Raw genomic sequence first — 12,608 nt, 5'->3', positions numbered from 1 at the left:
CCTTGAGGATTATGCTCTTTTAAGAATTATCTAGCTTCCACGATCCTGAGACCAGAACTAGATGGTTTCTGGCTACCATTAGTGACCACTCTGGATTGGACTACAATAGAAAATCCCGGACAAAGTGGGAGAATAATGAGGACCAAAACGCAAAATAAAAAAAAAGACCAGGCTCATTGGTCAGATAGAGAATAGTGGAATCCCTGAGACTCTGGTCCTTAGCCACCCTTCAAGCCTAGAACTGAACTCGGTCCCATGGCTACCTTTCCCCAAACAATAGGTCTCTAAGTAAACAATAACACCAGGGAGGTATGCAGTCCTTAGGATAATCAACTATTTGAGATCAAAAGAGCAACATTTGCCCAACAATAAAATTCAGAAAGCAGTAAGGAATGGGAAAGAAAAGGGGATACACAGGGAGGACGTGGGATGAGTGATGTTACATTGTGGGATTGAAATCAATGGCATAAAACAAAATGTATGTGAATTGTTGGATGGAAAACTGATTTGCTCTCTAAACCTTCACTTATATCACGATAAAAAATCAAATAAATAATAGTAGAAGCAAGAAAAAAAAACTACTTATCTATATGGGATCAAATTGAGAATAGCAGCTTGCAAGATTAGATAGGAACTTTAGGGAGCAGTGAGTGTATGTCAATGCGGGAAGAATAACTCAGAAAAGGAGGGTGCAAATGGTTGCACAACTCAAGAAATGTAATCAGTGTCAACAAATGGTATATGTAGAAACGGTCAAAGTGGTGTATGTTTTGCTTTGAATATTCTCAACAATAACAAAACAAAATTTAAAGGAAAAAAAAAAAACAAAGAAAGCTGTTGGAGAAACATGCTGTCTCTTTGAGGCTGGGCTAATAACCTGGTTTGTGATGGAGGTATAGTATATATTTCATCTGTCATATTTTCCTTAAGTGAATTTCATTCTTTCCTTTTAACCTTAACTGAGTTTTTTTTTTTTTTTTTTAATAACTAGATAGTTGATGAAAATGCAATCACTGATTTTGCTGGGTCTTACATTAGTAGCTTTGAACCATGGAGCCTTGCAGCCACCACAGCTGAGTGAGGAGGTGGGTGGTGTTTCCCTTGCAGTCATATCTGCAACAGTCCAGGCTATTTTCAGTTGTCTCGTGGCTGCCCAGGAAGGGCTTCCTGGAAGGCTAGTTCCAGGAACATGTGCAAAGGAGGAAAGGGTGGCAGCTTCCTGGCTGTGGCTGCCATTCCAAGAAAGCAGGGAAATGTGAATCAGAAGGTTTCTCCCTTGGAAAACCCTTCAGTTGGTGGTTTGGGGCCGGCGTGGCAAAAGGAATGGGGCACTGCTGCCCCTGGGCCTGCAGCTAAAGCCAGAGCTCCTGTGACTTGTGTCTACCCAGCAGTCCCCTCAGCAGTCAGTTTGTCAGACTGACACTGGCTTGTCATTGAGACTAGCTTGTTTTAGAAATTGTGTGAAAGGTGGTGGCATTAGGTTCCTTTAGGTAATTTGTGATAGATCTGTGCTATCATTGTGCAGTGACATCAGGAAATTTTGGGTGCTGACACTAAGACTGATGCTGTTTTGGAGAGGGCAGCATCTATGCAGAAAGCAAAACTCAATCTCTCCCTGCATAGGCCGCCCCCTTGGCGTCTCAGCAGCTCCCGGTGGTCGGAGGCCACCATCCCTGTTGGGGCTGCTCTGAGTGTTCCTAGAGGGGGCGATGCAGACCAAATCAGTCAATGCGGCAGAGTTCGTCACGTGAGCACAGGGACACAGTTCTCATCAAGATCAAATGGAAGAGACCTGTGACTGAGCAGTGGGTTTTGAGTTTTTAACCCTGTGTATTTCTTTTTACTTCCCCAATGCCCAGCGGAGGAGCCCTCTGAAACTCCCCAGCCGCCACCCCGAGGGAAGGGCCCGCAGGTGCCCAGCAGGCTGCCTGAAGCCCCCACTGAGCCCACACGCCCGAAGCTGACCCCTGCTCCGTTGCCGAGGCCCAGCGGCCCTCTTCCTTCGGAGGACCCCGGACAGCACCTTGTGATGCCGAAGAGGCCCCTGTCACCACGCCCCCCTGAAGAGAAGCTTCCCCCTCGAGTGTGGCCTGGACGGACAGGCCTGCCTTTGTTGCCTGGGTCCACCGGGGTAATTATGGAGACAGGAGAGGCTGGGCCTCCGGGAAGAATGGGCGTGTCTGGCAGGGGCCTGCCCCAGGGGGTGGATGGCCAAACGGGTCAGTCACCGGTGCCCAGCTCTGAAGGCTACGCAGGTGCACCAGGTAAGTCAAGCACACCCACAGTGGGGCTCATCTGAGCTTAGGGCCCCCCAAGAGGCCTGGTGTTCTGGCACACACAGATGAGGAAAGCACAGAGTGCTTCCACCTCAGCCTTAGGGTGTCTACAGCAGGGGGTCTTCATGGGTCCAGGGTCCAGCCATCAGGTGAACGAGTTTCAGAACTTAGCTTTCCGGACGCCGAGATCCTGAGGGACCAATACCTGGTTCTCAAATGCCCAGAGACTGGGCACTCCAGGGTCAGTGCAATAAATCACCCTGAGAAATATAATGAACCACGGGGTGGAGTACCCTGCGTGGGCAGCTCATTTGTCTTCCCAGCAAGAAGGGACCCTTGGGAAACCACATGTGTATGTGGAACTTGTTTAGTAGCAAAGGCAGGCAATTCAATGGAACATTTGGGCAGGAGATTGCTGGTTCAAATCCCAGTGGATCATTCACAAGCTTTGTGACCTGGGGTAGCTTTCTAACCTCCCCAAGGCTCAGTTTCTTCACTGCAAAATTAGGATAATAATAATAATACCTCAAGGAGTTACTGTGAGAATGAAGCAAGAAAAGCTTAGTTTAGTGCTTGGCCAGGAAGTATTCAGTGCAAGTTGTGAATGTCAACATCATACTAATGTGTTGTTAGTGGTGGTGGGGGTGATGGTGGTAGTGGTGTCTGAGTAAAGGCAGTAAGAAGGAAAAGAGAGCCAGCGTTTATGCAGTTCCCACCATGTGCCATGTACTGAACCAGTTGTTTTATTCCATGTAATCTTACCAAGAATACTGTGAAGTCAGTGTTCGTTCTACTTCACAGATGAGGAAATTGAACCTTGGGACTATGACATGTGTCCAGGTGGCTTAAGCTTGGGCAGATCATGTTCATTGCCATAGACGAGTATACACCAGTCCCTCTAAGTCAAACCAATCTCTGGCAGGGCTGGGGTTGGCCACCAGTGATGGTCTAGTGCACCCATGCCCCGGAGGCACTGTGCCCACTGGGTGGGCAGGGTCAGTGGTGAGATGACAGAAGATAAACTTTCTTTCACCATCTTCCCTTTCCTCTGCTCCTCCTTTGCCACCCTGAGCCACAGTGAGCACAGCATGCCCTTGGGTAGATATGCTACATTTCCTAAGACAACAGCATGCCTTCTCTTCATTCCATGTACCCTGACTGCCTCTATTCTGTGGAGCTACTTGTTCATGTGTTTATTCATTCATGTAACAAACAGCATGCTAAGCCAACTTTGGGAGGTAAAGCTTGTGGGCAGACAATGCTTCCAGAGGCTCATTGGCCTGTGTGTGTCTCTGGAGTTCTCTTCCCTGGCCTAGGCCCCACAGCCCCCGTACTCCATCGTCTTTGTCCTCATAGTCCTCCTCACCCAGCTTGCATTCAATGTCATCTGCTCTAAGGGTATGCAGGCCAGAGAAGCAGGACCAGGTGTGTGCAAATGTGTGTGTTTGTAGGACAGCAGCTCAAAGTGGGTGCCCTTCCTGTAACTATGTTTGCTTCTCTGGTAATGAAGACTAAATTTGAGCACAAAGGAACAGGTGGGAAAGGGGACTCCGAAAAATGACCTGTTATTTAGGATTTTGACATTCCATTCCCATTTTGTTTTTCAGGATACCCCAAGTCACCTGCTGTAGCCTCCTCAGGTATGTCGGCTGCCTGCCAGAGGCCAGGGCCAGGAGGCTGGTTGTCCTTATTGGCCTCTGCCTCTCACATGTATTTCCCATCTCCTGCATCTGGGCTTTTAGCAACAGGGGTGGGATGTGGGGTGGGGAGAGGCTGGGCCAAGCCTTTCCCTGTCCCCCAGCAGTGGGAGAAGCATCTGCTGATAGCAATGGATCAAACACCTCAAGTTGTGCTCTCTAGATGGAGTCAGAATCATGCTCAAGATAAAGACTATTCTCTCATCATCCTAACTCATTGCCAGCTTTGACCAGACAAGTTTCCTGGGGTCCAGGTTTTATTGGCTTATCAGTAAGTAAGCTGCTCCCTAAATAATTTCCATTATCTACTCAATCCCCTTAACACACATACACACACTCACACAGAGCCCCCAGGCACAGAGGATCCCACCTCACACACATACACACAGCCTCACACATAATCAATTTCACTTATAATTTTTCACCCATACAGAGTCTCACACACAGTCCCCTCTCTGAGACACACACATACACACAGTCTTTCATACACAGACTTTCTCAGTCTTTGTATGTTTTCTCTCTCACGCAGTCTCACAGTCTGACACACAATCTTTCCTCACATATGCACACTCATTTACAGTCTTTCACAAACAGAATTTCTCTCAGTTTCTCTCACACATGGTCTCTCTTACATACACACAGATTCTCACACACAGTCATACACATATCTCCTCACACACACACAGATACACAATCTTTCACACACAGAATGTCTCTCACACAAAGACACAGTTTCTCACATACACTGTCAAACTCACACACAGTCTATTTTACAGTCTGTCTCTCACACACATAATTATACATACACACAATGTCTCTTATCGACAGTTCATACACAGCACAATTTTTCACATACACACATTCTGTCTCACACAGTCACTTTCATACACAGACACACTCACCTGTATACATAGTCTCACACAGATATACTTCTGGCAGGTACCCCTTCAATTTCCCACAATTCTCAGGTGCCCTGACTGCTGATCTCAGAAAAGGTGGGCCATCTGCACGTGGGTGTGACGAGTTTTTCATATCCAGTGGTGTTCTGCCACTCTAAGGTGAAATAAAGTGGTGGGGCTGCCACTGCGTGCCCTCAAAGGCTTCAGTTTTCCAGGCCCACTCAGAACATAGCCATCCAGGAACTGGAAAATATCTCCTGTTGAAAAGCTTGAACAGTCTTCCATCTCTCTTTGCTCCAGGGGTTCCAGTGCCTTCTCTGGTGTCGTTTTCTGCTGGGCTTACACAGAAACCTTTCCCCAGTGATGGAGGCGTTGTCCTCTTTAACAAAGTGCTGGTGAACGATGGAGATGTCTATAATCCCAGTACTGGTGAGCTTTTGAAGGGCTGTAAGGCTTTTGGTCCTTTTCCAAAGCTTTTGACCTAAATGCCATGTGGGGTCCTCCTGTTCTCAATTCCCTGGTCCCATGGGGTGGGGTGGGGGGAACCTGCTCTGGAGAAGATGTCCCACTGAATAGTCATGGGTGCTAGAGGCTCGAGGGAGCAGAGTTGGCACATCCTACGCATCCCAGTTTTTAGGTTTTAATGAACAAATGTTTTCCAGCCTTGTGGGCTATAGAGTGGGTGGGGGTGTGTGAGTGAGTGTGCAGGGACAATTTCTAGTTATGAGGTCAACATCCTAGTCCTTGGCTGTCATCACTGGAATTGGTGTTCTTTTATAGTGTTGTTTGTTACAAAGGCTTAGCCTATCAAGCTTCCACCCCCGCCCAGCCACCCTCCTCTACCACCCACTGAGCATCTTTCTTCCTCTTACCTAGCGGTCATCCTGACACCCTGGAGCAGGACAAGCAAGGGGGCTGTGTCTTCCAAATCTCATGTGCTTGTGACTGGGCCAAACCTTGTGTGGGGGGCATCTGCTCTGGGAAAGAATCACCTAAAACTGTGTGCTTCAGAGTCAGCCTCCAGCACCCTGTCCTGGGGCTGTTTCTGGGCAGCCCAGGGGGACAGTTTTGGATGAGGTTGACCCCCAAAGCCCTGACTGCGTAGGTCTCTTCTCGCCTGCTCCTTCCTGGGATCCTAGGCTTTCATCCTCAGGATGTGAGGAAGTAACCCTGTCTCCTGTTTGGAAGGAAGGGCTGAAGGTTATGCTCCACTTCCCAGGGCTGGCAGGAATTACAAGGGGTCTGACCTGGGGGCTGCAGATTGAAGGGGACATGAAGCCCTCATCAGCCACAGGGGGCAATGTGTCTTGGGTGGAATTTTTTTTTTTTTATTGTGATTTGGGTGAAAGTTTACAGAGCAGATTCACTTTCCATACAGCAGTTCACATACACTTTGTCTCATGACATTGACTGCAACTTCCCATGATGTAACAGCTCTCTTCCACTTCCTCTTCATAGTTACCTCTTCCCCGCATCCGTCCATCCATGCACTGCTGCTGCCTGCGCTGTCTCTCTGTGCATACACAGCCCTTCTATTCTCCCATGATTGAACTCTACAAGGAGTGTATCTACCTAATGTAAATGTTCAGCTCATATGCCTGTCTTTTGTTTGGCTGGAAGCCACAGGAATGGATTCAATTCCAGACCTGAATGGCAGCTAGGGGCCATAGTCTCAGGGGTTCTACCAGGCTCTATGAGACTAGCAAACCTGGTCCTTTTTTTTTTAAATTTTGAGTGTTGTTCCACATTGTTCTCCCACTCTATCTAGAATCTCCTATGTAGATCCCCTCCGAGTGGTTGACAGTGGTAGATGGGCACCATCTAGTTCTTCTGGTCTCATAGTCATATAGGCTGTGGATCTCATGGTGTACCAGTCACTTGGACTAATTGTTACCATGCATCTTTGGTTTTCTTCATTTTTTTTTTCCTCTGGATGAGGAAAGACCCACTGTTACATCTAGATGGCTGCTTGCAAGCTTATAAGCTCCCAGTTGCTACTCACTGAAGTAGGATGTGGAACAATGTTCTTGTGTAGTGTATGTATTATGCCAATCGAGCTTGATGTCCCCTGCGACCGTGGTCCCAAGGCCACTGGTCCTACTACTCGCTATCTTGGGCAGATTTTTAGAAGAACAAAAATAGCAGAGCTGAGTCAGCTAAGGGAGGTAGGGCCTTGGGAGCCTTTCCCAGGAATGCTGAATTAAAAGGACTGTGAAAGAGTCCTCTCTTTTGTTTTCCTTCAGTTTGATCTGAATGAATTTGTTGGCCTTTTTCTTGCTTTAAGGTGCTCTGGTGGCATAGTGCCTAAGGCACTTTACTGCTAACCAGAAGGGTGGCGGTTCAGACCCACCAGCTCCAAGGAAGGAAATGAGGCAATCTACTTCTGTAAAGATTTATTGTCTTGGAAACCCAATGAGGGTCGCTATGCATCAGAATTGACTCAATGGCAGTGATTTTTTTTTTTTTTTTTTTGGTTTGGTGGTATAGTGGGTAAGGCATTAGGTTGCTAACCAGAAAGTTAGTGGTTCAAACCCACCAGCTGCTCCAAACAAAGAAGATGAGGCAATCTACTTCTGTAAAGATTTACAGCCTTGGAAACTCAGTGGGGGTTGCTATGAGTCAGAATCAACTCGATGGCAGTGGGTTTTGAGGTCTTCTGAGACCATTGGTGGTGTGTGCAGTTGAATTGATTCTGACCCATAGCAACCCTATTGACATGGTAGAGCTGCTTCACATGGTTTCCAAGGTTGAAATCTTCATGGGAGCACATTGCCAGTTCTTTTCTGCTCAGTTTCTTCGAAACTGCCAGGGCCTGGCATCTGCAGGCTTCACTACCTGCAGGCCCTCTGAGAGATTAAAGTCATGCGCTCAGAGTGTTGGGGCTGGTCCTGTCCTCGGGCTCCAGTTGGTACTCTTACCCACCCAGGCCCCCGGGAAGGGGCTGAGTGCATATAATTGCAGGCGAATGTCACTTCCTTCACTGCAGAGCTTCTAGCCATCACCTTCATGTGTGTCCTGCCTGGGCAGTGCCCTCTTCTCACCTATCTGGCTATTCTGAAGGCAGTGGTTCTTAATTTTTAACAAGCATTAAAATGATTTGTGTGAGCTCTGGTAGCATAGTGCCTAAGGCACTTGACTGCTAACCAGAAGGCTGGTGGTTCAAACCCACCAGCCACGCCTCAGAAGGAAGATTGGGCAATCTACTTGTGTAGTGATACTGCCTTGGAAACCCAAGGAGGGGTCGCTATGAGTCGGGCCGACTCGATGGCACATAACAACAACAACAACAACAAAATCATTTGTGGAATTTGGGAAAATGAATCTCCTGGACTGCAGGGTGACTGGAGGGTAACTCTTGAATCTGCATTTTTAACCAGCTCCAGAAGCCCTGGGTTGGCTCCCTCCCATAGCCTCAGGCCACGTCAGGGCTACAGGGTTCTACCACTGCTTCAAAAGTGCCAGGGCCTGGCATCTAGGCCAACCCTGGTGTGGCGCATCCTGCCTTGGCTGTGGGGACAGCTTGACCAGGTGATCTTTGAAGGCAGGGATGGTGACCCCATTTCTTCACATTCCCCTGATGCTCCCCCTACCCCAACAATACCCTCACGTGGAAGCAGGTACTCAGTAAAGGAAGTTATGGTTGAATTCGTGGGAGGCTTCACCACCTGCAGGCCCTCTGAGAGATTAAAGTCATGCACTCAGAGTGCTGGGGCTGGTCCTGTCCTCGGGCTCCAGGCACCTCCAGATAGGCACCAAACCAAAAACTCACTGCCATTGAGTTGTTTCCAGCTCACAACTACCCCTCCTTGGATTTCTGAAGCAGTATCACTATGGCAGTAGATTGCCCAGCCTTCCGAGGAGTGGCTGGTGGGTTTCAGCCGTCAGCCTTCTGGTCAGCACTCAAATATCTTAGGCACTGTGCCACCAGAGCTTCCAGGAGGATGCCAGAAGCTTTCAATTATTTGCCATTGAAGCTAAGAAGAGGGCTGGGTGGTTTTTTTTTTTTTTTTTTAATTGATTTTTATAGGGCAGAATTAAGACCCAGGCCCTTTGGGCCCCTTTTTAGCTCCTGGGCCCTCCATGTTATCTCAGCTCCAGGTTTCTCATCTGTAGTCAATGTTTAGTGTCCCCTCTTAGCCCCTTAGCTGTGAGAGGTGGCTGCTTCTGCAATATCTGGTATGGGCTCAGACTCTTCTAGCTGAGGGCTTCCTTTGGGGTGTGCGCTTTGTGAATAGTCTCATCACCCCTTCCTCATGCCATCTTCTACCTCCTCACCACTACCTACCTCCTGCCTTCATAGTCCCAGAACATGTGGGTCACTGGCTAAGTGAGTATCAGCATCTATGGCTGTGAATGGATGCCATCTGTATACTGACCAAATGCGAGGAGCCTGGCTCTTCTACATGTAGAGGGCTGGCTGTGGCCTCCTGGGCTTGCTTGGCTCCATGTCTGCCTCTTCTGGGTTGGTATGGAGCATTGTCTTTATCAATCCTGCTTCCTGGGACAGCAGTTCCTGCATCCAAAGGGATTGCACAGTAGCTGCTGAGGCTGGTGACAGGTTGGCCTTGGGATGCTCTGTGAGCAAGAAGTATGAGCAGCCTAAGCTCTGCCGTCTCTTTCCCATTGAACTGAAGGTGTAGGTGGGAGGCCGAGAATAGGGCCACAGCCTGGGTCTTCATGTGGCAAATACCCATGGAGCCCAGAAAAAGGGCTGAGAAGAAACATATGAAAGCCAAGTTCTCTTCCTGACGATGCTAGATGTATTTTCTTCAATATGTGTTGCAGAGCAGTAAGGGGCAAGCTGTCCCCGGAGCTGCTGTTGGGAATGTGCAGGTGAGGGTTACGGTACTTATACTGGCTCCTGGGGCTGTGCAATTACTTATTCTCTTTGAATGTTATAAGCAGAAGTCAGTGTGTCTCACGATGAATAACTGGTCAGCAGAGAGCAGGGCCAGCACACTTGGGTCAGAGCCCCTGGGTGGGTGTGGGCAGATGCAGTAGAAGTAGGGGCTGCGTCCTCCAAGAGCCAGTCTCCTGCCCCAGCTCAGCCTCACTTCTGAGGCAGGCTGACCAATTGTCCCAGTTTGCTGAGGACTTTGAGTGCTATTATCACACAATCCTAGGCAAGCCGAGATGATGTGTTTGTGTATAAGCACCAGTGTCTGCCTTCCTCCTAGGGATCTTCACGGCTCCTTATGACGGACGCTACCTGATCACTGCCACCCTCACTCCTGAGAGAGATGCCTATGTGGAAGCTGTCCTGTCAGTGTCCAATGCCAGTGTGGCCCAGCTACACACAGCAGGGTACAAGAGGGAGTTTCTGGAATACCACCGGCCCCAAGGGGCGCTCCACACATGTGGGGGGCCAGGGGCCTTCCATCTCATCGTGCACTTGAAAGCGGGGGATGGTGTGAACATCGTGGTGACTGGGGGCAGACTGGCTCAGACAGACTTTGATGAAATGTATTCTACGTTCAGTGGGGTGTTCTTATACCCTTTCCTTTCCCATCTCTAGATGGCCTGGGGCAAAGGGAAGGGTACAAACAGTTGTAAAAACTCGAAGCTTTAATATGTTCAGTTTATGTATGTAATTGGAGCACTGATCTAGAGTTTTCCACATACATCCCACCTCTTCCCCAAGATAAAAAAAAAAACTTACCTGTGGTTCAGGCCACCACACCTGTAAGTTTTGAGGTGGGCAGCAAGAAGGTAACATGTGACTACAACTGAACCACCGGATGCCTTGGGAACACCCGTGTCTTTCAGTGGATCCGTCCCTCCTCGAACCTTCCCAGCTGCAGCTGAGCAGTCTGTAGGAGCCCCTGCACAAGGGTCCTGCGCTCAGTTCTGTCCTGGACTCACGGAGTGCTGACAAAGAGGCTCCAACAGCTTCTCCTTTGGGCTAGGCCAAAATGGTACCTGTGGCTGTGATCTCTGGGGAGCAGAGCTGCAGCCCCGTGACTTTGCATTATTTTACACTGCACAGAAAAGTTCAAACACTGAAGTGTGGGAGTGGTGTATGCCCCCACCCAGGGAGACTGAAATTCCTAATTTGGGAACACGTCACTGCTCACCTGGCCTTTCCCCGTTGGTGGGAGTGTAAAGAGACTATGTTCCTGAAGCTTGCTGGGCTCCTTAAATGACATGTACAACTTAAGTGCAAAGACAGGGAGTATCAATAAAGATGGAAAACCACTTGAAGTTCTTTTTCTGAAGTGTAGTGCCTTATGGATTGAGAGTTGTTAAAAAGCAAACTGTAGAAAGCTATTTTTAACTTTATGGCTGTTGAAAGTGAGCATGAATAAATTAACCTCGACTATAAAGTTGTTAAACATCCAAGGGGTACACTGTGTTTTGGACTGGTGAAGAAAGACCAGGTGTGCTTGGAGGCCAGTGCCTTGTGTCGTCCAGTGTCTGGCAGGGGGCTTCTCTGTGGACGCTGGCTGTTCACCCAACTAGCAGTAGCCAAGCTCATGAGACCCAGCATGCTCTGCTTCACTGCACACTCAGACATTGCTTTACAAATGCTGCATTTTCCATAACAAGAGGTCCCCCACATCAACTGGTCGCACACTGAGGGCTGAGATCACCCTGAGAAAGGCAATACTCTTTCCTTCTGTCTTAAAGGGGCCACCCAAGCTGGCCAATCCTTCAGCCAGTACCAGGGAAAACCTCAGCACACGGAATCCTAGCTCAAGGTGGTCTTAACTAGTCAGATTGATAAAATCTACTGGCCACTTAAGTGTCACACTGTTCCTGACTAGGTGAGACAGCGTCCTAAAGCTCCAGGGAAAGATTTGGATAGTACAAACAAGGGGTAATTTTCTCTTGGCTCAAATTGATGCTATTACCCTGTAAAATACTTTGGGTCCCAATGTTTGCTTGCAAATGAAATGGCAGGGTGGTCACAGCATAGTTCAGAGGGGCCCTTCTTACCTATATCCAGTCCCCCCCCGCCCCCTTACCTCCATCACTTCAAGAAACCCAGAGGCCTTCCCTTTTGCTGGCTTCTGTAAGCGCCCAGGTGGGGAGAAGTGACCAAGAATCAGAGGGTATGGTTGCGGGTTATTTTACAATCAGGCGAATGTGCTGAGGAGAGAGAATGGTGCTCCCACCCATTGTTCCCTCAGCTGGGGAATTGGCTAGAGGCAGCTGTCAGATTACTCTGGGCTGTCTCAGAAATGACTCATGGAAAATAACCCCAAAGCAGTGGAGCATTTTCAGGAAAACCCAGTTGGCATGTGGACGCACTTTCGACCTCTTGCTCACACCCTTTTTGAAGACCTTACTCAGTGCTCAATCTGGCAGGGACCAGAGATAGCAGTGATTTTTCTTTTTTCTACTCCATAGATGGTTCTAGACAGCCTCAAGTAAAACTCAGTGCTTCATCAGTAGATTTCAAGGACTTACCTTCTGGACAAGGTGAATTTCAGCTTTGTGTATCCAAGATAGGGTATGTAAAATAATGCCCAATGACAGCAGGGTCCTGCCTTTACCCAAAGACAAAATGTGGAGTGCTGGGTCTCAGTCTGCTGGGTCTGTAGGTAGGGAAAGGCCATCCCTCTGGACAGACAGTATAGCGGTCAGCTGAGCCCCAGGGATGGGAGGGCTTGGGAGTAGCCTCTACAAGAACCCATCATCCTGTGAGATGTAGAACCCAAACCCTAGGGCTTAATCTGAAAGAGGGTCACAACTTCTCAAACAGAGGAGTTATTGCTGAGAAAAAGGCCAGGGCA

The 12,608-nt window shown here is 48.6% G+C and overlaps 1 protein-coding gene across 1 annotated transcript in view; it reads left to right on the top strand.

Moving 5' to 3' along the window:
• The window catches only part of EMILIN2 (elastin microfibril interfacer 2), a 124,274-nt gene extending 113,887 nt beyond the window's left edge, over positions 1–10,387 (top strand). Inside the window, exons 6-9 of the mRNA XM_007935469.1 lie at positions 1,924–2,264; positions 3,884–3,916; positions 5,173–5,301; positions 10,050–10,387. Of these exons, the coding sequence (XP_007933660.1) occupies positions 1,924–2,264; positions 3,884–3,916; positions 5,173–5,301; positions 10,050–10,387 (841 nt within the window). The remainder of the gene's footprint in view (positions 1–1,923; positions 2,265–3,883; positions 3,917–5,172; positions 5,302–10,049) is intronic.
• The last annotated feature ends 2,221 nt before the right edge of the window (positions 10,388–12,608 follow it).

The sequence above is a fragment of the Orycteropus afer genome, unplaced genomic scaffold (assembly GCF_000298275.1).
Source record: "Orycteropus afer afer isolate SDZICR_OR568_19922 unplaced genomic scaffold, OryAfe1.0 scaffold00028, whole genome shotgun sequence".
Classification (NCBI taxonomy): domain Eukaryota; kingdom Metazoa; phylum Chordata; class Mammalia; order Tubulidentata; family Orycteropodidae; genus Orycteropus; species Orycteropus afer.
Note: the sequence above shows the minus strand (reverse complement) of the source record. Positions and strands in the feature narration are given on the sequence as shown.